Here is a 25312-nt window from a genome sequence, read left to right as displayed (position 1 = left end):
CAAAATTGGTTTCTTGTTCTCCTATAAAGCGTCTTTTAACCACACTGCCCAGTATACCCGTGCATACCACGCCAATCCTGTAATATAGCAGCATTGTATATGCGATGGGGCCTCTTTTATATTCTGGTTAAGTGATCCTTGCTATATCTGTGTCACCATCCTTAATGGTTCCAACTTATGTTTTTTTTTTAGGGAAATGGTCACTCTAAAAGCCTGCTCTTTCTTTGGTCCTCATTAATTTGAGTACACTGCCACCACTGATTGAATTTCAAAAGACCCACACCTCACTAAATAGACATGCTTCTATCTGCTCAGTGCACCCTTTTAGTTTCTGGTGCCGATCTGCCTCTGTTTTAGTGTAATTTTTCTAGTCCCTTATAGTGTTTATTTGTATTTCATTTTTACATAATCTATGTAGTTGGGTGTCTTGTCCTCTTAGACTCAATGTGTGGTCCGGTTGTCATTCAGTGTTATACTAGAACTGTTACTAGTACTATGTTATTAATGTTACTAGGACAATATTTATAATGGGTTATACATACTATTAGTACTGTATTATTTATGCTACTACTATTAGTATCTAATGTGCTACTAGTACTTTAATTAATGTTATGCTTTTAGTACCACAGTTTGTACTACTTGTCCTGTGTTATTATTTTTACTGTATTACTGTTAATGTGTTACTTCTCTTAGCAACATACTCTTACATTTAAATCTTCCAGATGCATGTACTCAAATTTTATTGTGTCTGTGTATTTCTCCCCCACCATTCAATAGGAGGTATGTGCTGTGGCACTGGGGAGGCATTGAAAAGGATCTGAACCAGACAAAGGACCAAACAATGAAATCACTGCTCAACTCCCCAGCAACTTGTATATAATTCATTCATATTAAAGCACTGCTATTTGTCTGTCATGCTGTTGCACTGTAAGTGTTGAAAATGGTTTGCTGCCGTGTGTGTGTGTGTGTGTGGGAGAGAAAGAAAGGAAGCATTCCCCAATGTTCAGGAGTGTGTGGTCATATTTTAGGCCTTATGGCATGGATGCCTGTATTTATAGACTGATAAAGAAAGGACCTTTTATGTGGTGGCTGGGCCACTGTGCAGTTATGAGGCACATTATAAATATTATCTGGTTCAATATCAAATCCTAAATGAGAGAATTCTTACAGTGTCAATATGGAGGCCATGATTCGATGTTGATGTCCCGAATGGCACCCTATTTCATATATAGTGCATTAGTTTTGTCCAGAGACATTTTGCCCTGGTCAAAACATTTACATATGGTGTCACTAGGGGGACAAACCATGTGAACTGCTTTATTCTGTTTAAACATGATCTTTGAGTGGCCTTCATGGAAGTAAGAAAACATTTATTTTTCTAATACACTTGAAATGTGTAGGTAGGGCACACTGGACTATTGGTTTCTTGTATACTGTGCACTTCAACAGCTTTTAAATACTTTTTTGCATTGATTTCAAACAATGTATTTTTATAATTGTTGTATTTTTCTCATTCCGTAGAATTCAAATAAATGAACAATTCTATGCCAGCCAGTTTTGAGAATAATGTTTTTGTCAGGTTCAATTTGAATTTAGTCATCTTAAATGGCACCCTATTTTCTAAGGTGCCAACCCCATGGGCTGTGGTTTAAAGTATTGCACTATAAATACTATAGATGGTGATTTTGGACACCACTGATAATGAACCTAAGAAGATGAGACAGTTGTACATGTTTTACAGAGAAAAAGTCCTAGCTAAGATTTGACATGCCGACATGGTAAGATGTTGTCATTTGTCATGATTTTTACATTTGTCCCATTCTCAGCCACCTTCGCTACAAGTTCCATAATTGGACTTAATGTCCTTATTTGTGCTGTGAATTAATTCCAATTCCTGAGATGATGTTATATAAATATCTTCCGGTCTTTGAAGGTCAAGGGCATGAAGTCAGCCTAGTACCAGACATTATTTAGACAAAAACCTGGTAATCTCTTGCAATTGCCATCTCAGTTTTCAAACTTGAATCCCATTAAAAAAAAACAGTGATTTAAATTGTATAAGGCAGTTAATAAGGCCAGACATAATTCATAATTATTCGGGTAGCTGTATATGTAATTTATTCACCTATGTCCTGAAAAATGTATGTCTTTCACATTGAATCAGAGCAGTCTTAGTATGGATCACTGAGCAGCACAACATTCACATTGTGTAAGTAACTCCAACAGTTTTCAATCTAAAAGTATGTCCAGCCTGGCTTCCTAAAGTATGTCCAGCCTGGGGTTAGAGTCCCCTGCCTCTACAGCCAGGGACAGCGTTACCTAGCTCCAGGTTTGGGCAAGAGTCTTGGCCAAGGGTTTCGCTGCCCTTCAGATAATTTTCTCTGACCTAAATGGGCGGCTATCTTCAGTTCTGAGGAGTTGCCTGCCTCTTGTACTGGAAGTCCCAAATACCCCTGCACTTGGGAGAACTGCGATCCCCGGTGCAGATCCATCATGGGAGCCAGTTGTGGTAGTCTGATAAGCACTGTCAGTGGTAGTGAGAGTCACAAACCCATAGAGCAGCCAGTGAGCTGCCAACAACAGTTGTGGCTGGCATATCACATTCTTCTGCTGCAGTTGGTTTGCCATGTCCTTCAGCTATAGTTGCCGCTGGCAATGTATTCAACACCTTGCGATGGATCACAGCGGCCCTGCACCAGTTGAGTTCGAAACATTCTGTGACAATCCAGTGGGATTAAATGGCCAATGTGCCCAGTTTATACGAGGCGATCCTAAGTCCATTTCAATGGAGACAGACATTTTCTGGCCCCCATGGTCCTCAAAAGTTACACTAGCTGTCAGCTTCCCATCTAATTTGACCAGACACCCTCAAGTTTATCGGTTCCCAATCACTGTTTTGCCACAAAGGATTATTTGGCGTAATCTGTGGCCATCCACTCTAATTCAGAGCAGTGTTATCTTAAAAACAATTCACAAAGAGTGGACTGCAGCTGGAGTCAGTGCTTCAAGAACCACCACGCACAGACGTATGCAAGACAGGGGTTTCATCGTCTCACTCTTTGTGTCAAGCCACTCTTGAACAAGACACAGCGTCAGAAGTGTCTCGCCTGGGCTAAAGACAAAAAGGGCTGGACTGCAGCTGAGTTATTTTCTCTGATTAAAGTAAATTTAGCATTTCCTTTGGAAATCAAGGTCCCAGAGTCTGGAGGAAAAGAGGAGAGGCACAGAATCCAGTCCAGTGTAAAGTTTTCACAGTCAGTGATGATTTGGGGAGCCATGTCATCTGCTGGTGTTGGTCCACTGTGTTTTCTGCACACAGTGCCAAAGCTACCAGTACCTGGTTTAAGGACCATGGTATCCCTGTTCTTAATTGGCCAGCAAACTCGCCTGACCTTAACCCTATAGAAAATCTATGGGGTATTGTGAAGAGGAAGATGCGATATGCCAGACCCAACAATGCAGAATAGCTGAAGGCCACTATCAGAGCAACCTGGGCTCTCATAACACCTGAGCAGGGCCACAGACTGATCAACTCCATGCCACGCCGCATTGCTGCAGTAATTCAGGTAAAAGGAGCCCCAACTAAGTATTGAGTGCTGTACACGCTCATACTTTTCATGGTCATACTTTTCAGTTGGCCAACAGTTCTAAAAATATATTTTTTTTATTGGTCTTAAGTAATATTCAAATTTTCTGAGATACTGAATTTGGGATTTTCATTAGTTGTCAGTTATAATCATCACAATTAAAAGAAATAAACATTTGAAATATATCAATCTGTGTGTAATGAATGAATATAATATACAAGTTTCACTTTTGGAATGGAATTACTGAAATAAAACTACTTTTTGATGATATTCTAATTTTATGACCAGCACCTGTATATACATTATTATTATTATTATTTTTCTTTTTTCTCCACACAATAGGCTACTCACACAAACATATAGTCTAACTCTCTGTGTAAAATACTACCTGTTGCAGATACTGTCATTTTGCTAACATATTCTTAATGTAATTATTATTATTATTACATCATTGCTGCTGTTTTGTTTATTTTTTACTTAATATCTCTCTTATTCTACCATTGAGTAGGAACCAGAAACTAAGAATGTCATTTGGTAGTTTTGTTTTACTCAGAGATGTCTATAGCCTGATAGAAACATCTCTAAGACATATGTCCCGATTTGACTAAACATACATAAAGCTGGATAGACGTGACATCTCGTGATATCCTCGCAACATTTGACATTCGACCGCGGTGCATTCTGTGTAGTTTTGGGTCAAGAGTTGTCCGCTGGGAGTGTAAACCAAATTCCCGACGTTTATGGATCTCCGGTAACATAGAAGGAACGATAGTGAAAGTAGACAGCGGCGTGCCAAATCGCGGATTAGTTGTGTTTTTTGGGTTTTTTTTTAAAACACGGTTTTATTACTCAGTCCCGGATGTCACCGATATGGCAACTTCTACGTGGATTATTATTTTGTCAGGCGTTCTACTGTCATCGCAGGTAAAATGTACAGAAATTCACACGGATCTATTTAGTTGTGTTAGTTAGCTAAGGTAGTTAACTATGTAGCTACATATGTATGTTGACATAGCTAACATTAGTCTCACGGTTAAGGTTGTACAGACTGTAGCATGTCCAACCAGCTATCTCAACATGAAGGCCGTAACTAACGTTAACTAGCTGACCAGATACATTATGTTGTGATATTTATTCCTCATACGTACGCAAATAGCTACTATCCCCTGTTGTCTTTTCCAGTGTTTTCTATCCTATTAGTCTGCCCATGTTGTATAAATTAAGTTGGCTATCTAGTTAGCTAGCTAGGTAACTTTATAGTTGGAAAAATAAAGATGACTGTGTAGACGATATGCAGATTTTCTATCTGTTATGGGGAAGTACCAAACTTCCATTTGAGCTTCTAGGTGGAACAAAAACTATTAGACTAGTGAGGTCTACTTCAACAACAAGGTACCCTTACAGAATAACAGGTTATATCGCTCTCTGAAATGATCATCCCAGATCAGGTGTTTATGTTTAGAAGTTTATATTATTTAAAAATATTTGTTGTAATTTAGCTACCTGTACATACTGTTTTTAATCCACTCAGGTGAACTGCCAAGAAGCAGTCTTGCACATCTCAAATGGGGCAGTAGATGAAGAATACTGCCTGGTCTACAACTCGTCATGGACCCCCCTGCCACTCACCCTCAGTGGTGCTGTAAGTTCAGCAACATGACAACTTGGATAGCCGGCGTACATGACATTCCATCAGTCATGGGAGAGTTGGTAGTATGGTCACGATGGAGTAGCCTACCTCTTTTGGCATAGTTATTATGATTATATGGTCATGGTGACCAGATCTTAGACCAGGAACCAGCTATGAGACACTTTAAAAATACAGATCCTGTTTCCTAGTAAATACTGAAATCTAGTGTACCTTGTAGTGGCTCTATGGTCAGTCCAGCTAAAGTGACAATACAACGATTGATTGACGTGATTTGTGGACTAAACTTAACACCACCCACTGTACTTTGTCAGATGGAGTACCCCCTGGTGAACCTTTCATCCAGCCTGCTGTGTACCTCAGCAGGGATAACACCCAGCACTGTACAGGGCAAGGCTGTGGTGGTCATGAGAGGTGAATGTGACTTCAGTCAGAAGGCTCTGGTAGCTCAGGATATGGGGGTTACCACTCTTATCATCGTTAGCACTACACCTATGGTAGGGGCTTGATACTGGATATGTAATGTGTCCATGGTGTTGTCTAAATTTAATATCAATAGTACCTACAAAATGCTTTTTCCGTCTTTTCATTTGTTCTGTAATTCGATTGTTTCTTCAGAGTCCCCCATCAGCCAATGAGTCAGAGTTTAAGAAGGTCCAGATTCCAATTGTTCTGATGAGATACTTGGACTTCCTGGACGCACAGAAGGTGAGTTCTCTGATACGGCAGCTTGACTGGTGAATGGACAAAATGTTATCCACAAAAATGAGGGCATGGAACCAAGGCTGAAGCCATGGAGTCAACATTGGGGGGGACCAAATCAGCCGGGGAAAAACATTAACAGAAAAACATTAACAAATGTTTAAAATATTTATAACTCTTAACCATAAATATTTACACAATCTGATATCAAGGTATTGTTGGTCCTACAACATCATATTAAATGTTGCTCTAGGACCATCATTGCAACTGACTTGTAATTAGTTGGTTACCCCAGTCCAAAGACAGAATATTCCCCCACCCCTTTGAACTAACCCTAACCTCAGAGACACCTGTGCCTAAAACTAACCTCATTGGTGCCTGTGCCTAAGTCTAACCTCAGTTGTGCCAACATTAATTATAATGTTGTCGAAATAACACCAACATAGCGATCAGATTGGTCATCAATATGTGCTAATTTTCTCACTCACCATGTCACCTGCTCTCCCTGCCCTGTTGGCATCCATATTATATGAAATTATTATTATTATTTATTATTATTATTATCGTCCTCATGCTCTCTCTCTCTCTCCCTCTCTCTCTTTACTCTGAACGCACTAGTGTGAACATGAAATAAATACTATAAATAATCAGTAAACAAGTGGTGTTTCTTGCCATAATGTTCAGGAATGGATTACTAACCATTTCTGATATTAATGGCAATGATTATTATATCAATAAACATTGACTCACCTCTTGTGCTACTGTATACTTAGTCTATCATCTGACTGGTACTGATTTTTCTCACTTCTTTCAGCTTACTTTTATTTTCTGAGGCTGCCCAGAAACATGAATGTCACTGCCATCCTTCCTCTTGCTTATGATGACACTGAATGAAAGTTGACTAATAAAACTGCTTTCACTTTAATCAAACCAACACTAATAATGCTATTTATCTTAAGTAAATACAGCTATACAATATGTTATATGACTGTCGTTTATGTGCATAAATTACACAACATAAATTATTGACGCTGTACTCAGACTTCACATCTGACGTATCTAGCAGCAGCATCAACGTAGGACATTAACAATAGTTGAATACGCACATGAGCACCGTTGTTGGTCGCTGGGTGAATGTGTGGCTAATTAGCTTTCCAGGTAACTTAGCTACGATAAATAACATTAGTGATTGATTAGCACGTGCAAATCAGCCTGTTTGACATTCCATGCAATTACTGACACTTCTTAGCAAAATTATTTCCACAATTACAGTTCCAGTTAAAAGTGACGTGTTGATGTTAAAACTATCACATTCGACAGGAAGATAGCCTCCTATTACACTCCTGTTACAGTCTAGTTTTCCACTGTAAAAAAAAAATATTGAAAGTCATAGGCTAATGAAATAGAGTGTTGGGTAGTGTGTGTTCATCAGGTGTGTTAACTCTGCTTCTCCAGGTGTTTGGTGAGGAGATGCTGGTGAAGATGTACTCTCCGGTGATGCCACTGTTAGATCCAAGCATTGTTGTCATGCTTCTAATAGCTGTGGTCACTGTGAGTCTGGGAGGCTACTGGAGTGGGGCCTGTGAAAGGTGAGACCCCACTGACACACACACACACACACGTTTCATTCTGCCCGCTTTTCAGTGTGTTTACATTCTGAATGTGTCCGTGTGTGTCAGAGAGAGACTGAGTGGTGGTCAACCTGGAGGAGGAGGAGGAGGAGGAGGAGAGAAGTGTGACAGTGGGGACGTGATTCTCTACTCTCCTCTGAAGGTGGTCATCTTTGTGGGTCTGATGTGCCTGATGCTGGTACTTATGTACTTCTTCTCCAGATACCTCGGTGAGTCAGGACAAATGTTGCTTAGTACATGTACAGTTAGGTATGGAAATATTTGGATACTGACGCAATTTTGGCACTCTATGCCACCGCAGTGGATTTGAAATGAAACAACCGAGATGCAGTTGGAGTGCAGACTTTCAGCTTGAATTCAAGTGGTTGAACAAAAATATGTTATGAAACGTTTAGGAATTGCAACCATTTTCCAACCCAGTCCCCTTATTTCAGGTGCTCAAATGTAATTGGACAAATTAACCCAATCATAAATAAAATTTTCATTTTTAATACTTATTTGAGATCCTTTGCAGGCAATGACTGCTTGAAGTCTGGAACGCATGGACATTACCAAACGCTGGGTTTCCTCCTTTGTGATGCTTTGCCAGGCCTTTACTGCAGCTGTCTTCAGTTGCTGTTGGTTCTTGGGTCTTTCTGCCTTAAATTGTGTCTTCAGCAAGTGAAATTCGTGCTCAATCAGGTTGAGATGAGGTGATTGACTCGGCCATTGCAGAATATTCCACTTTTTTGCCTTAAAAAACTCCTGGCTGGATGTTGTAAAGGGTTTTTCTTAACCATGGAAAGGATCCTACAATCATCCACCACTGTTGTCTTCCGTGGATGTCCAGGCCTTTTTATGTTACAGAGCTCAGCAGTGCATTTTTTTGTCTAAGAATGTACCAAACTGTTGATTTGGCCACTTATAATGTTCCTGCTATCTCTGATGGAATTTTTTTGCAGCCTAAGGATGACCTGTTTCACTTGCATTGAGAGCTCCTTTGACCACATGTTGTATGTTCACAGCAACAGCTTCCAATTCTGAATGCCACACCTGGAATCAAGTCCAGACCTTTCACCTGCTTAATTGATGAAGAAATAATGAAGGAATAGCCCAGACCTTTCCATGAAACAGCTTTTGAGTCAATTGTCCAATTACTTTTGGTTCCTAGAAAAAGAGGAGGCTACATATTAAAGAGCTGTAATTCCTAAACCCTTCCTCCAATTTGGATGTGAATACCCTGAAATCTTAGAGGCTCATATTCATTATTTAACTATAACCTGAATATATTTTGGTAAAGAGCCAAAAAAACGAAACTTGTGTCAGTGTCCAGTTATTTTCAGACCTACAGTGGGGAGAACAAGTATTTGATACCCTGCCGATTTTGCAGGTTTTCCCACTTACAAAGCATGTAGAAATGTTTATCATAGGTACTCTTCAACTGTGAGTGATGGAATCTAAAAATCAAAAATCCAGAAAATCACATTGTATGATTTTTAAGTAATTAATTTGCATTTTATTGCATGACATAAGTATTTGATACATCAGAAAAGCAGAACTTAATATTTGGTACAGAATCCTTTGTTTGCAATTACAGAGATCATACGTTTCCTGTAGTTCTTGACCAGGTTTGCACACACTGCAGCAGGGATTTTGGCCCACTCCTCCACACAGACCTTCTCCAGATCCTTCAGGTTTCGGGGCTGTCGCTTGGCAATACAAACTTTCAGCTCCCGCCAAAGATTTTCTATTGGGTTCAGGTCTGGAGACTGGCTAGGCCACTCCAGGACCTTGAGATGCTTCTTACAGAGCCACTCCTTAGTTGCCCTTGCTGTGTGTTTCGGGTCGTTGTCATGCTGGAAGACCCAGCCACGACCCATCTTCAATGCTGTTGTTGGCCAAGATCTCGCGATACATGGCCCCATCCATCCTCCTCTCAATACGGTGCAATCGTCCTTTACAGAAAAGCATCCCCAAAGTATGATGTTTCCACCTCCATGCTTTGTTTTCGATTCCGTCTCTCACAGATGAAATGTACCTATGATAAAAATTACAGACTTCTACATGATTTGTAAGTAGGAAAACCTGCAAAATCGGCAGTGTATCAAATACTTGTTCTCCCCACTGTAACGGTATATTTTCAATCATACCACTTTATTTACACTTGAACTGCCTAGCAAACCACGTACCAAAAGATGTTAGATCCTCAATGTCATACTTGTTTTTCTTTTTGTTAGTCTATGTGATCATCGTCATATTCTGCCTGGCATCAGCCACTGCCCTCTTCAGCTGCCTGGATGCTTTGTTGGACCTGGCCATGTGTAGCGTCATGAGGTACATGGCTACACACACACACACACACACACACACACACACACTTTCCATGAAAACATTGGACATTTTTCAAACAGTAAATAAAGGTAAAAAATTAAATGTGATGTATTGTCTGACCAACCACACACACACACACACACACATACACACCGCTCTATCTCCTCTATGATGACTGAAAACATGTGTGTTGTTTTCCTACAGGGTTACGGTCCTGGGTAAAAGTGTTTCCGTGAGGTCTGTGTTGCTGTTTTTTGTGTGTGTCACGGTAGCTGTGGTCTGGGGGGTCTTCAGGAACGAAGACAGGTACTGTAAATACACTCCCCCCACACACGCACCTTTGTTACAATCTAGAAAACAAAATGGATTCAATTTGGATTCTCTCCCACTAGGCTTTTTAATGAAACAAAGGTTTAATTAAAATAAAAAAATGGATTTGTTGATTGAATAAATATTCTCACACCAGAGTAAATAGGTAGAAGCAACTTTAGCAAATACAACAGCAAGTCTATTTGGGTTTGTCTTTACCAGCTTTACATATCTGGTTCTTGCTATTATAGCCTGTTAATTTCACTCAAGTTGGATTTGCAGTGTTGGTCACCAGCAACTTTTGGTCTCATCTCACTAGAGAACCTTTTGCCACATCACATCACTGCCACATCACTCTTTCACCTGAGTCATGGAAAAATCCAGATGGGATTTTATGTGATGGATTTTTAGAAATGGCTTTCTCTACTCTGCTGTTCCATATTGCCCAGCTTTGTGGGGCCCCTGGGTAATAATGACTTGAACAGTTTGTCCCGTTGTGGTTGTGGACTGTCTTGCAAAGTTAATATTGACCTCTTGGTGACTTCTCTGACCCCCAGCCTACTTTAACGCTCAGCCTTAATGGACTGTCAGATTGGTGCGTTTTGAGCTCTTTCTCCAGTATTTGTATTGAAAGCTCCTTGGTCTTCACTTTGTTCTGTCATGCTCTCCGTCATAGTATGGGGCATTACAGAAACTGGTGGATTTAATCAGGGATGTGACAGAAAATATCAAATCTATTTCAGTTTCAACAATAAAGAACAAGCAAAATCAGTTTGCGAGTGAATACTTATGAAATACTCTGTAGGCTGTATGCATTGTTCAGTTTGTTTAAATAACTACCCAAATTCTCTTTATTATAATCTACTGCTTTGACTGTGAGAATAACACCAGGAGACTGAAGAAGAGGAGACCTTGTGTAAAATGGTGGAGACGGTTACTGAACCTCTCATTTCTGAAAGCTGAATTTGTTTCAGTAGACTGTCTGCATCTTTTCTTTATCCTTCATCTTTGGCATAGAATGCCTTTTTAGAAATGTCAGCAGAACCGTCTCACATCTAAAAATAAATAAATCAGATGACGTTTTGCCATGGGAGGTTAATGGACCCCGAAACAAGGAAATGTGTCCCGTGAGATATTCTCCCACGGCATCAAATTTTTCCAGACAAAACACTGGCACACTCTCAAACTGCCACAGTGACACCCACTGGGAATGCTGTGGCGGGACAGCAGAGTGCAGGAAGTGGTGTTTTGGGTGAGAGTGTCTGGAGGGCTCCGACATAATCAGCAGGGCAGAGGCGTGTTGTTGTTGCTTTTAGTGTCACGCTTGCTTTTAGTTTCACTGCCTCATTGCCTCTTGAGTACTGTCTGTCTGCCTGTGTGTATCTCAAATTGCACACTATTTCCTATTTAGTAAACTACTAAGTTGGTCAGAAGCACTGCACTTATAGGAATTGCGTGCCATTTGGAACGCTATGTCTGTGGTAATGCCACTGAGTTATACAATGGAAATAGTTTGTCTCTCTTATACGCGACACCAGAATAACATTATGTGTGGGTATTTTCATACAGGCTAGTGACTGTCCTTAGACCTTAGCACAGTACAAGTATTAGTAGAAACAGTAACTAAATGTCTTAAGTCTACAACAACAGTCGGCCCACAGCTAATCTTGTGAGAAGGTTTTCCATGAGCAAAGCACAGTAGGTAATTATAATGTTCTAGAGAAGTTGGTTTCACTTCCCTTTTGACTCACATGCACATTTCATAGTGTCTCATATTACACATTTTCTAATTCACTAAAGCAGGAACTGGAGAATTACTGGTAAAATGCTTCTATTCTGCAAAGTGAAAATCTAACAAAGGTTAAAGAAATGCTTGGGACTTTTTAGAGGAAAGGGAAGGTACTATCCAATCTAAGGTTTTCATTGTGTTTGGGGGACTTTAACAAGCTTTGCTGGCACTTTGTACCTGTTGTGGCCTTATGGCCTTTTGTTTAAATGATTTGGTCTATTTCCTTATTACATGAATTGAATCAGGTGTAGTTGAGTCTGTAGGGTATGGTGAAACTGTTATCATTTGGAAAATGATTTCCTATGTAGAATTTAGTGTTGTGTTTTACTGTGATTTGCTTCTCTTTCTCTAATGTATTCTCTGTTCTGATTTGGTTATGTAGTCTGTTATATTATATTCTACTATACTCACATCTGCTTTACTCTATTCACCTGTACTCTCTTCTGCTTTTCTGTATTCACCTGTACTCTCTCCTGCTTTACTCTATTTACCTATAGTCTCTTCTGCTTTACTCTACTCACCTATAGTCTCTTCTGCTTTTCTCTATTCACTTGTACTCTCTTCTGCTTTACTCTACACTGCACTCTATTTTAATAGATCCCCCCCCCCACTTCAATCTGCTTTACTGTTTTTCCAGGTGGATCTGGATCTTGCAGGACCTACTGGGCGTGGCCTTCTGTCTCAACTTCCTCAAGACCATCTCTCTGTCCAATTTCAAGGTGACGTTCATCCTCTGATCTTAAGACGGAGAGGTTTCTCTGTGGCTCAGACATTAACGCCTGCCCTCCATCCCTCAGATCTGTGTCATCCTGTTGAGCCTACTGTTGCTCTATGACGTCTTTTTTGTTTTCATCACTCCCCTATTCATGGTGAGCTGTCTTCCTTTTTATTGACTTGAGCAATAGTTAATTTTTATTATTATTATTATTGTCGTCCCGTCATTAAATCTATCGGCTGTATGTGTTGTGCTGCTGGTTTGGTGTTGAACTTTTTTTCATGTCCAGCACGGTGAGAGCATTATGGTCCAGGTGGCTCTGGGCCCGGATGCTTCAGGAGAGAAGGTAAACACCCACCTGTCCATCAACCCTTCAGTGACTTAATTAGCAATCAGTAGGGCCAGGAGTGTTTCCTGACCACACTACTGACCCCAATCCGGGAAAAACTCCTGGTCTTAATACAGCCTTGCTGTGATGTGATGGGCTGTTCACCCTTGCTGTGTAGATCAGGTTCTCTTGGGGTCCAAATTACTTACAGTCTCACGAGCATTGGTACCAAATGGCCCAATGTGTAATTATAGGGTGCCGTTTAGGATGCAAACTGACTGCGTCTGGGGCGGGGGATCTGGTGGGGTGTTCTTTGTCTGAACGCAGGGTAACTTGGAGGTGCCAGCTGAACCGTCGACTCCACATGAGAAAGTAAGACCCCACCCACTTTACTACTTAGCTTCACATGTACTGCTAGCTAGTTAGGCCAAACAAATTGAAGTTACTAGACAGCTGATGAATGGTTTTGAAAAGTTTGTGTGAAAAATAATAATAGTTCAAAGTTTATATGTCAAATGCACCGAACAGCACAGCGTCATCCCGCACAATGGATTTCTTTTGACATGGCACACGACATCTATGTAGTAAGAATTAAGAGATATAGAAATAGAAATATATATAATAAAATATATAAAGCAAAAATATAGCATTTATATACACAACAATGTAAACTAGCAGCAATTTTAAAGAATAGGATGGGGAAAAAGAACAATATGGGTAGAAGTATTAAATATTAGACACTTCCCTAATATTAGCAATAATATTAGATACAATATGAGTAAAATGCCTATGAATGGTACATGCCAAGGAATATTCAATGTACATGAATAGACATCAGAGCATCTGGAATGTTTGTGTGTGATCAGTATGATCATAGATCAGTGTTTTCTGGTTGAGGAGCCTTATAGCCTGAGGGAAAAACTGTTTGGGTTTTTGAGCGTTCCCTGATGCTCTGGTAGCGTCTAGCAGATGGCAGCAGTGTGAACAGACCATAGCCTGGGTGGCTGTGGTCTTTGATGTTCCGTGCTTTCCAAAGGCATCATGTATGGTAGATGCCTTGCACAGAGGGGTAATGGCTGTTTTCAGTCAGTTTTCACTGCTGAATTTGCTTGCCTGGGCCAAGTGAGATCATCTTTGATGAACACACTGAGAAACCTGAATTTGGAGACTCTCCAGTTCAGCTCCATTGATGTGTATGGGGGCACGACACCCACTCTGTCGCTTCTTGAAGTCCCCGATCATCTCCTTAGTCTTGCAAACTTTGAGAGAGAGGTTGTTGTCCTGACACCATGTTGCCAGGTTCTTTATCTCCTCTGTGTAAGCGGTCTCATCGTTGTTGGAGATGAGACCCTGGATGGTAGTGTCGTCCATGAATTTGTGGATGATGTTGGAGCAGTGTGTGGCCACGTAGTCATGCATGAACAGGGAGTACAGGAAGGGACTGAGTACGCAGCCCTGGGGAGCTCTGGATGCGCAGTGTCAATGCAGGGGAGGTGAGCTTGCCTATTCTCATCACCTGGGTTCTGCCCATCAGGAAGTCCAGGATTAATTTGCAAAGGGGGGTTATAGGTCCCAGGGTCCCGAGGTTCAGAACAAGCTTAGCGGGAGCAATAGTGTTGAATGCTGAGCTGTAGTCCACAAACAGCATCCTCACGCATTTGTCTCCTTTTTCCAGGTGGGAGAGGGCGGTGTGTCGTCAGGGCGATGGCATCGTCCGTAGATCTATTGGGGTGGTATGCAAATTGAAAGGGGTCCGAAGTATCAGTAAGGGTGGAGCAGATGTGAGTTCTGACCAGGCACTCAAAGCACTTCATGATGGTGGAGGTCAGTGCTACAGGGCGGTAGTCATTCAGGTAGATGATGGAAGGTTTCTTCGGTACAGGGACGATGGTGGTCTGTTGGAAGCAGGAGGGGACTACAGACAGGAACAGGGGGAGGTTGAATATGGAGGTGAAAACCTTTTGTACAGAATTTAGAATGTAACTGTTTGGTACTTTAGAGACGGGCAAGCAAAACCTTAAATGAATGCATCCTGCCATTACGATTAACACACTGTGAGAATTGAGAAGTGTAAACTTGCTCATGTATTATTGATGGTGACAGTGTAACGGCTTTGGAATGACTGTCACAGGGACCTGGGTTTACATTCAAGTGCTAGTGCTCCCCTGATCCACTCTATTGGGGTTGAGATGATGTACAGAACCATTGAACGCATGTCCACAAAGATTTCTACTCAATGGAAGTTGGTAGAGGCATGACATGTCATTCATAATTTTCCCATTTTGTTCGAGCTTTCACTCCCAAACACTCTTCAGTCTGATTTCCATGGTTGGAATCAGTGTGTTTGAACCAAAAGCCACCTATTACATTTATGAAACAAATTATTACATTTGTCAGTAATAACAAAATAATTCAGTTCTTTTTTTTTTTTGGAAAGTTTGACAATTTGAAAAGGTGTGTTTTGTTATTCAGTAAATGAAATACAGTGGGGAGAACAAGTATTTGATACACTGCCGATTTTGCAGGTTTTCCCTCTTACAAAGCATGTAGGAGTCTGTAATTTTTATCATAGGTACTCTTCAACTGTGAGTGATGGAATCTAAAACAATATTCCAGAAAATCACATTGTATGATTTTTAAATAATTAATTTGCATTTTATTGCATGACATAAGTATTTGATACATCAGAAAAGCAGAATTTAATATTTGGTACAGAAATCTTTGTTTGCAATTACAGAGATCATACGTTTCTTGTAGTTCATGACCAGGTTTGCACACACTGCAGCATAGATTTTGGCCCTCTCCTCCATACAGACCTTCTCCAGATCCTTCAGGTTTCGGGGCTGTCGCTGGGCAATACAGACTTTCAGCTCCCTCCAAAGATTTTCTATTAGGTTCAGGTCTGGAGACGGGCTAGGCCACTCCAGGACCTTGAGATGCTTCTTACGGAGCCACTCCTTAGTTGCCCTGGCTGTGTGTTTCGGGTCGTTGTCATGCTGGAAGACCCAGCCACGACCCATCTTCAATGCTCTTACTGAGGGAAGGAGGTTGTTGGCCAAGATCTCGCGATACATGGCCCCATCCATCCTCCCCACAATACGGTGCAGTGGTCCATTCCCCTTTGCCAAAAATGTATTTAAAAATCATACAATGTGATTTTCGGGATTTTGTTTCAGATTCCGTTTCTCACAGTTGAAGAGTACCTATGATAGAAATTACAGACTTCTACATGCTTTGTAAGTGGGAAAACCTGCAAAATTGGCAGTGTTCTTTAAGAGTCAGTGGGCATCATATTGCAGATTTTTCCTTTTAAAATCTTCATGTAATGATCCCCATTTGCACTTGACTATCAGAGAACATTCATACTATTCAACCACCGCATGACTGGTTGGTCTGATGCATCATGTGACAAGTGGGTTACTGTATCTTTCATCATTGTTAGGAGTTTTTTAAGTTTGCTCCGACCATGAAGGTAACTCTAACAATACCTTGATAAAATATGACATCAACAAGTCATCGATGTCATATGTTATGATAGACTAAGAGTTTAAATTAGGATGTTGCTGTTTGATCTGGAATGGAACTGTTTGCTTTCTTGTCTCATATTCTCATTATTAACAAACACACTGGCTGCTCGCTCGACGTCTACACACTAGGACTGCTCGCTCGACGTCTACACACTAGGACTGCTCGCTCGACGTCTACACACTAGGACTGCTCGCTCGACGTCTACACACTAGGACTGCTCGCTCGACGTCTACACACTAGGACTGCTCGCTCGACGTCTACACACTAGGACTGCTCGCTCGACGTCTACACACTAGGACTGCTCGCTCGACGTCTACACACTAGGACTGCTCGCTCGACGTCTACACACTAGGACTGCTCGCTCGACGTCTACACACTAGGACTGCGCGCTCGACGTCTACACACTAGGACTGCGCGCTCGACGTCTACACACTAGGACTGCGCGCTCGACGTCTACACACTAGGACTGCGCGCTCGACGTCTACACACTAGGACTGCGCGCTCGACGTCTACACACTAGGACTGCTCGCTCGACGTCTACACACTAGGACTGCGTGCTCGACGTCTACACACTAGGACTGCGCGCTCGACACCCTGAAAATATTTTATTACTGTCCTGACTGTACAGTTGGCAAGTTGAAATATGTGCTATGACTGTGTCGTTCACATCTACACACTATAACTGTGCAGTTCACTTCTACACTATGACTGTATTTTTTGCATTTTGACATCTACACGTTATGTATAGTTGACATCTACACGTTATGTATAGTTGACATCTACACGTTATGTATAGTTGACATCTACACGTTATGTATAGTTGACATCTACACGTTATGTATAGTTGACATCTACACGTTATGTAGAGTTGACATCTACACGTTATGTAGAGTTGACATCTACACGTTATGTAGAGTTGACATCTACTTACTGAGTGTGCCGTTGAGAACTACAGTGGCTCTCAAAAGTATACATTTGGTTTGGACTTTGCTAAGACATTAAATCCAACTGGATTTAGTTTTTGCCACAACACAAAAAGTAAATGTCTAAGTTAAAATTAAATATGCATATTCTAAATTAATTTAAAATGGAAAACAGAAAATAATTGATTGCTAAAGTATTCACCCCCTTTGCCATGACACACCTGAATGAGCTGTGGTACCAATAGTCTTTAGAAGTCATGTGATCATTTTAATTGAGTTCACCTGGGTAGGTAAAGGTGTTTCATATGACATCAGGTTCTTCTCTGCATCGGTGCTTAGAAAGCTTCTGAAGATGGAGGACAAAATAGATGCAAAGTACAAAGAAATGGGGAAAGAACCCGCTGAGGTCTGCAAGAGACCTGGGACTGGGGAGAAGATTAATCTGTCTGCATGATGATGACCCCAAACACACAGCCAGAGCCACAGTGAAGTGGCTTAAAAACAAAAAGGTCAACGTCCTGGATTTCAGAAGTCAATAGACCGGACCTCAATCTAATTGAGAATATGTGGAACATTTTGAAAATGTTCACTATAGGTACTGATCTGACTTGACAGACCTAGAGCAATTTTGCAAAGAAGAATGGGCCAAAACTGCTCCGTCTAGATGTGCAAACCAGTTGGAGGCTTATCCAAAACAACTCATGGTTGTAATTGCTGCTAAAGGTGCCTTTATCAAATATTGACTAAAGGGGGTGCAGTCAATTGTTATATTTGTAGTTTATTTAGAACACTTTGACATTGTTGACGCTTTTAATCACTGGCAAAACATTTATATTTTCTTTTAATGTTTTAACAATAATATCTGCAGTAGTCCAAGTTGGTTAATACTTTCAGCAGTTGTACAGGCTGACCTTGACGCGCTGTCTGTACAGTTGGCATGGTGACATCTGTTTGCTGAGGAACAAGAAAGTACTGTCATTGGTTTTGATGCAGAATAATAGGGAGAACTCCTACACTTGTTTCTAAAGGATAAAAAATTTGAGATGTTTTAGTCATCTTTTAGTTATTGTTTTTTAATATACATATTTTGACAGTGAGTTTTAGATGGTTGTTATTTCTGGTAGCTGACTGGTGTCCATGTTCTTTCCCTCATAGCTACCAGTAGTGATGCGAGTTCCACGATTCTTTCCATGGTCTCAGAACCTGTGTGGCATGCAGTTCTCCATCCTGGGCTATGGGGACATTATTGTACCAGGTTTGGTAACCATGTCTTATCACAGTTGGGCACCTTGTTTAAGGTTCAATACTTTTGAGATTACAATCGTATCATCTACATTGGAATCCTGATCTGTATCTTAGATCAGGATTCCCTCTTTAATGGTTTTGTTCTGAATGAACACTGATCCCAGATTTGTTTGTAAGGAGCAATATATTTCTGGAGTCATCAGAAGCCTCAGTACAAGCTGCCTGTGTTGTCATTTCTCGATAGCGTCACAAACTTAATAAACGGTGTTGATTGCTCCACCAGGTCTTCTGGTGGCCTATTGTAGTCGGTTTGATGTGCGAGTCAACAGCCCCAACAAGATCTACCTTCTCGTGTGCTGCATAGGTAATGACATGGATGTTATCAATACATAACCCATCATTATCACCACTATCATTATTTTGAGGATAGTCTCTATGCCTTTCTGCTCATCCGGGTCCTCTTAACCCCCCCCCTCCCCCCCCAGCCTACCTGTGTGGCATGGTTGTCACATTTGCAGTGATGTTGTTGACTAACATGGCGCAGCCGGCCCTGCTGTATCTGGTTCCATTTACACTTCTGGGATCTGCTGTGCTGGCCTGGAGGAGAGCAGAGATGAGGCAGTTCTGGAATGGGACCACATACGAGGTGAGAAGAGGACAAGATGAATGCAGTATATTATTGAGTTATTTCCATGGCCCATGCTGTTTTAGTTCTGTCAATGGATGACATTAATAAAAAGGCAATAAATTAATACATTTTTATTCATTTCCAATTCTAAGATTTATCTGAGCCGTATATTACAGTGGTCGTCCTCACCGCAAAACATGTTCTAAACCGTCTCTGCGTAAAATTATAAAGGTGGAAAAGTGTTTGCGGTGCCTTTTGAAAAATTGAGATATCGGGGTTTTTTCTGCAAATGTAATTTGTGCTTTTAAAGAAACACGTTTTTCAGCAGTGGTAGGTTTTGTGTTGTTCTCCTCACTGACTAAATAGTGTGGACGTTATATCTTGATCGTGGTATACCGTAATAATAATGATTATGATGGTGTTTCTTTATCAGGTTTTGGACTCCACCAGGGAACCATTACTGACAGGTGTGCTTTCAACCCCTGACATCTAACCCCTAACCTTTCATGCCTGATCCCAGTCATTGCTATCACGACCCCTTCTCTGTGCCATTTTCTTACTTTTTCTGTTCACTTTTTAACAGCATTTTCTTCGTTCCTTTAGCAAATCAAAAAGGTTAAACAGGAATGTCATATTTTGTTGTGTGCTCAATATCTAACATGGCCACTAGATGTCACTAGGGTCCTGGAAATGCCAAGGGTGTCTCAGATTCAGTGGCTCTCAACCTTTTTGCCTCCATGGCCCACTTGCATCCCAGAACATACTGTATTTCAGGACCTCCTTACATGAGATGTTATCCCCTATTGAAAAAAACACAGTCTATCAGACTGTAGTTACAAAAGCTGCTGACTCAGTGTGAGGACATCTGAAAATGAAGCAGTCAATTTGTGGAGAGATCGTTAACAAGACAACAAACTGAACTTTTCTGTATAGTGACACAAACCAGAGATGTGTTCACAGCAGCTAGGTGATGTGAGACAACCTTTGTCACCAATGTCATCTTACATTAATCGGGTGTGAGGTTCAGTGTTTTAAAATATCTAACATAATGACATGTTTGAGTACTGCTTATAATTCAGTAATATAAGAGAATTGGTCAAGGGGTATATACTTTTGCATGGCACTGTATTTTAAGTTCTCTGTGGATAATGTGTTTAGTATAATAGTTATATCAAGTAGTTATTTTATCATTGTTTTTGTCATCTCAAGGCCCTCATGGCAGCTCACTGACTAGAAAATCCCCCTTTGAGAACTGCTGTTCTAGAATATATTCCTCTCATGTACCATCTTCATGAGTTTAAATTTGCCTACTTTTCTGCATGCAGCTTTGTTGAGAGGTGCAGTTGCCATTTGGAAGCTTTTGGGGTGATTTTGTGTTCTCATGTTCATCGTTTCATGCTTTCTGCAAAATAGTGTGCTGTGGTTCAAAAGGGTAAAACTTTCAGAATGTTGCAAATAGAACATGCAATTCATAGAGCTGATAACGTATGATGAAGATTAGTCTGTTCTATATGAACATTCTGGACAGTTCCACCCTGAATATGTCTGTGGAAGAGCTCAGCACAGCATACAGGCTACTGGACATTGGCACTGGATTTTGTATCATAACTGATGACTAGTATACTCATAAGCTCATCCGTTCTCTCCTCACTTGTTTTCTGTTCTCTCTCTTTCTCCCTGTTGTCTTCTGCTTTTCTTTCGCTCTCCTCACATCATCTATCCCCTCCTCTTTTACATAGGTGGAAGACCTGACTATGCCAGCAGAGGAAGTTGCTGATTACAAATAATCCGCTATTTCAGTAGCAAACCAACTGATGGAGCGCTTTTCTCCTTTTCAAATCAGCCACGTAGTTCATCCATGTGATGCAAGGGTAATAACATAGCTATTCTAGTCTATCAATTTATACTGGGGAGATGTGGTGGGTGGGGGTGCAGAGGGCAGGGTTTAGGGTTATGGATGGCACATTGTGGGACTTTTGAAAAGCCAGACAGTTCATTTGAGAGGCTTAAGATGACCTGAGAATGCAGTGTGTTTTATAATATGGGATGTATAAAGGAGTGAGGAACTAATTTAAATAATGCATAAAATGTGTTTTGCCTTTGTAAATGACACAACTGATTGCACTTTAGTACTCATGTTCTAAATTTTGGGGGAATTTAAATTTAAACTGTAGGCTAAGATAAAGATATTCTGGTTATTATTGTTCTGGAGCTTTCCGTATAACTTGTTTGTATGATTGAAAAACACAATCTTCAGGATTGCTTTCTTTGCCTTAAATTAATCCATTCTGATTTCAGCTCTGAGTATGTGTAATTATTTACGGCTTTGTGCGTAGGCCTGTACAGCTTGCTCTTTCTCATCCACACATATGTCTTTTTACTGCAACATGCATGCCTAATTCAACTTATCAGAGGTCTTAATAACAACCCTGTAATACAACTCCAGAAAAAATGTACAGACCACTGCACCTTTTTTCTTTCCTTTCCAAATAAGTCAAAGGAAGTTTTTGAGTGAGGAACAAAGGGTTTAAATTAAGAGACCACTGCAAATTGAATGCTTTTCCTCACTCAAAATTTTCCTTTTCTTCTTTTTTGGAAAGGAAAGAAAAAGGTGCAATGGTCTCTTAATTTTTTCAGGAGCTCTATTTTTTGTTTTTCATTTGCTCGGGGGAACACAATCAAGCCTGGGTCCCACTCTCAATGGATCCTTGAAAATGAACAATTCACCATTTAAAAAATATAGTTATAGGCTCTTTACATATTTCAACAACACACAATTATAGTCAATAAAGACCACTTACAGGTCAGTAACAGTCCTTTGTGAGCTCATTACTCATCTTGCTACAAGTGGCACCAAGATTTAATTACATTTGTAGATTATTCTGTGTGGGTTTTGAAACGTGCATGATTTACTTAAACTTGTTGTCATGGAATTCAAACCAGAAATGTTTCTGGAAAATGTATATTTTAAATGATGTGGCCATGCTAGCCACCTTCTGGTAAGTTATATTGGCATTTGATCATTTCAAAAATATATATAATAATTAAAGGAACATTACAAATAAAGCGTTAATGTCCTAAAGGGAAAGTCTTATCAATAAACACATAAAAATTAAGGCATTTCGAACGGTCGAGTTGAGCTCCTCCCCTGTCATGTGACTTGCTGCGGGCTGCGGCTGACTCAGCTGGCTTCGTCACGCAGCTGCGTCAGTTCGGAGTCGCACAATTATGAAAAAGCAACCTTCCGCTGGAGCTGCAGCTAGGGCAGATTTTTCCAGCGACTACTGGGCTTTCCTTCCAAGGGTAACAGAGAGGAACACCGCTGATAGATGGATAAAAGCCTCGGAGCAGCTCTTCCTGAGTTTCAACGGTGAAGAGAATGGTACGATATCTAAACCAAACTGCTTTTCTGAGATTCGTTTTCTGGGTAGAGTGACTGGGAGGTAGCTTCTAGAACAGGGGTGTCAAACTCATTTAGAAGAGGGCCGTGTCTTCTGATTTTTAGTTTTCCTCCAATTTGTGTCCACTGTGAAACGTAGACAACCAGGCTAGGATAACCAAGCAGTCAGTGAGCATCAATTGTCAATCAGGTTCGAAATGCGACCCACGCAGACTCTGTCCTGCATGGAATACGAGGTTGACACCTGTATTATAGAATGTCAGGTCCGGTCTTCGGATTTTGCGAACCTTGTAGGATGACATGAGCGGTTGGCAGTTCTTCACATGCAGCTTCTTTGTCTGTTTAGAACAGAATAATCAGTTTGTACCACTGTATGTTTGTGTGTAATTGTCCAGATATATGGTTACTCTAGCAGGTACTGACATGTTAACAACTTGGCAATGGTAGTAAATAGGCATCGGCTGAACGTTCATTGACAGGCGAATGAGGCTCAGCATATCGGCGATAGCGGATAGGCATAGGTAGGTAGCTAACTATGTAGCATTGCATGCCACATTGACGTTATATGCTAGATAGTTAGCTCCAGCTAGCTCTGTCAAGTGAGTGCAGAGCCATGCCAACTCGTGTGTGCAGTCGTGCGATGACTTGCCAAAGTTGAATTCCAAGAAAAGGGAAAGGGGAGAGGATGGATGACAAAGAAAATATATTTGACTACTACCCAAACACTGAAGCGTGGCTTTATGGCTGTCATCTGCTAACGTTGGTAGTGACTTCACGGAAGTTACCGGAGATTGTGTACATTGTTAATGTTATTGTCTTTGCTGTATGTAACCAAAAATAGTTTTCCAACAGAGGTTAACTAGCAAGTTACTTGAAAATATTCTGTAGGTGATATGATTGCCACCCGTGGGGCTCTGCACTCACATACAAATGCCGTCTATTTCTCTACTCCCGTAAGCTAACTACTATAGCTTGACACGCTTGTCTTTGTGATGTGATAATTGTCCTCCACAGACTTGTCGGGTCTCGTTGTCGTGATGACGCGTTTTGGGATGTCTTTGGTTTGTTTGTTCACAATGTTTCTGGCTAACCACCACTAACATAGTTATGACTTATGGAATGGTTCGAAGCTTCTGGGCATTTTGTTACACCGTTGTAAGCTACTGAAAGGAGCTGGACCGATTTCTCAAAGGAAGGAGAGTTGCACCATGCCGCTGATGGCAAGCCTGGCACGTGACGTCAGTAATTGTGCGCGCTGGTCTGGTTGTCATGCTGCTGCGTGTAATGCTTTGTAGTAATCCTAAAGTGTTCATTGGCCTTTTCGCAGTGTCATAATCCTTACATCCTCTGTCATTGCATTCTGCTCAAAACTGATTGGAGTAGGAGGTCAGAGCCGTCCAATGGATTTCGAGAAAGGGACGACGACAAGATTAAAGGCGCCACTTTGCTTTGGCAATGTAAATAAATATTTCACATGCCAATAAAGACATATGGATTTGAATTGGAACGCCTTTGTCTAGCGTTTCAATAGGCAATTGGATAATTTCTTTTAAGTGTCTGATATTATATCACCATTCTGAAACCATGCACACTTATAAAGAACAAGTTAAATATCTCTGAGAATGTATGTTTAAAAAAAAAATAATATTCTGTATGCGTTAACCTGATTCCAACTGAGTTTCCAATCTCCCCATGAGTATCCTTGCATGCTACTGAATAAAGAACTGAAACCTACACCAGATGAAACAACTGTGTTTCTCAAACTGTTTTGTGGCAGGGATTGGCACAGCATGGTTTCTCTTACCATAACCCACTGAATTGTTTTAACATAGTCATAACATGTTTAATTCAGCAATAACGTTTTCTAAGTTAGAAAATATTAGGGCTATTGGAAACTTACAAAAACGTGTATGTAGTCTTTAAGCTTGACAGACCGATTTAGTTGGTACACCAAATTAATGTGAGATTTGTTCTATGGTTTATAGTATTTGAAATGCTTCAAAATGTTATAGGGAAATTAAAGTGCCGGGGAATATCAAGAAGTAATAATTCAGACACGTGCTGATTTCTGCACACGTTTCTGCGACATACCTGTAACTTAAAGATTAATTCCTCAATTTATGGTCATTGGCTGTTCATTTGTCAAGATTGAGGAAATGTCTCTGGAAATTGACATATATATGCCCCAGGTTCATAATAGCTAATAGTTCAAACCGCTCAAAAGTTATAATCCTATTCGTAGGCATGATTTAGAAAGCTGTCTGTGCCAACTGCAAAATAGCAGTTATTGCTTGTGGTGTGTCACGATGTCCCCCATGGAATGGTGGTGATCCTCAGACCTGGGTTTGATATTCTGCAGTAGAATTCCAATGGACATAACTTAAGATCATAATTAGTGCTACTTGCATTGTTTCAAGACTATCGTTTTTCATATAAGATCCCATACATTTCTGTTGGAAAAGCCTTCATAAAGTGCTGTCTTCTAGTTTGAGCGTCCTAAAATCAATGTTTGTCTTCAGGCGTTAAAGGATCAATGTGCATGTGTTTGTCTGTATGCATTTACAACTAC

At 40.6% G+C, this 25312-nt stretch overlaps 2 protein-coding genes across 6 annotated transcripts in view; both read left to right on the top strand.

Annotated features, from left to right (window-relative positions):
- Positions 1-4243: 4243 nt before the first annotated feature.
- zgc:123258 (PA_hSPPL_like and Peptidase_A22B domain-containing protein) lies at positions 4244-21640 on the top strand. Of its 3 annotated transcripts, XM_010891268.5 has the most exons (17): positions 4244-4511; positions 5119-5229; positions 5550-5732; positions 5854-5943; positions 7393-7526; positions 7617-7777; positions 9785-9881; positions 10083-10184; positions 12614-12695; positions 12774-12845; positions 12981-13037; positions 13347-13391; positions 18626-18725; positions 18999-19079; positions 19201-19361; positions 19777-19810; positions 21083-21640. In XM_010891268.5, the coding sequence occupies exons 1-17, from the start codon at positions 4458-4460 to the stop codon at positions 21118-21120; spliced, it is 1602 nt and encodes a 533-aa protein (XP_010889570.2). In that variant the 5' UTR covers positions 4244-4457; the 3' UTR covers positions 21121-21640. The 3 variants fall into 3 exon arrangements, with proteins under 3 accessions (XP_010889570.2, XP_010889572.2, XP_010889571.2); XM_010891270.4 differs by lacking the exon at positions 13347-13391; XM_010891269.5 differs by lacking the exon at positions 19777-19810.
- A 911-nt stretch (positions 21641-22551) lies between these two features.
- LOC105022650 (transient receptor potential cation channel subfamily M member 7) overlaps positions 22552-25312 on the top strand; it is a 49762-nt gene continuing 47001 nt past the window's right edge. For all 3 annotated transcript variants that reach the window (XM_029124499.2, XM_029124500.2, XM_029124498.2), the window contains exon 1: positions 22552-22725. In XM_029124499.2, the coding sequence (XP_028980332.1) occupies positions 22723-22725 (3 nt within the window). In that variant the 5' untranslated portion in view covers positions 22552-22722. The remainder of the gene's footprint in view (positions 22726-25312) is intronic.

Source organism: Esox lucius, chromosome 2 (assembly GCF_011004845.1).
Source record: "Esox lucius isolate fEsoLuc1 chromosome 2, fEsoLuc1.pri, whole genome shotgun sequence".
In the NCBI taxonomy this organism is placed as follows: domain Eukaryota; kingdom Metazoa; phylum Chordata; class Actinopteri; order Esociformes; family Esocidae; genus Esox; species Esox lucius.
The sequence above is the reverse complement of the archived record's forward strand: the minus strand, read 5'-3'. Positions and strand labels throughout refer to the sequence as shown.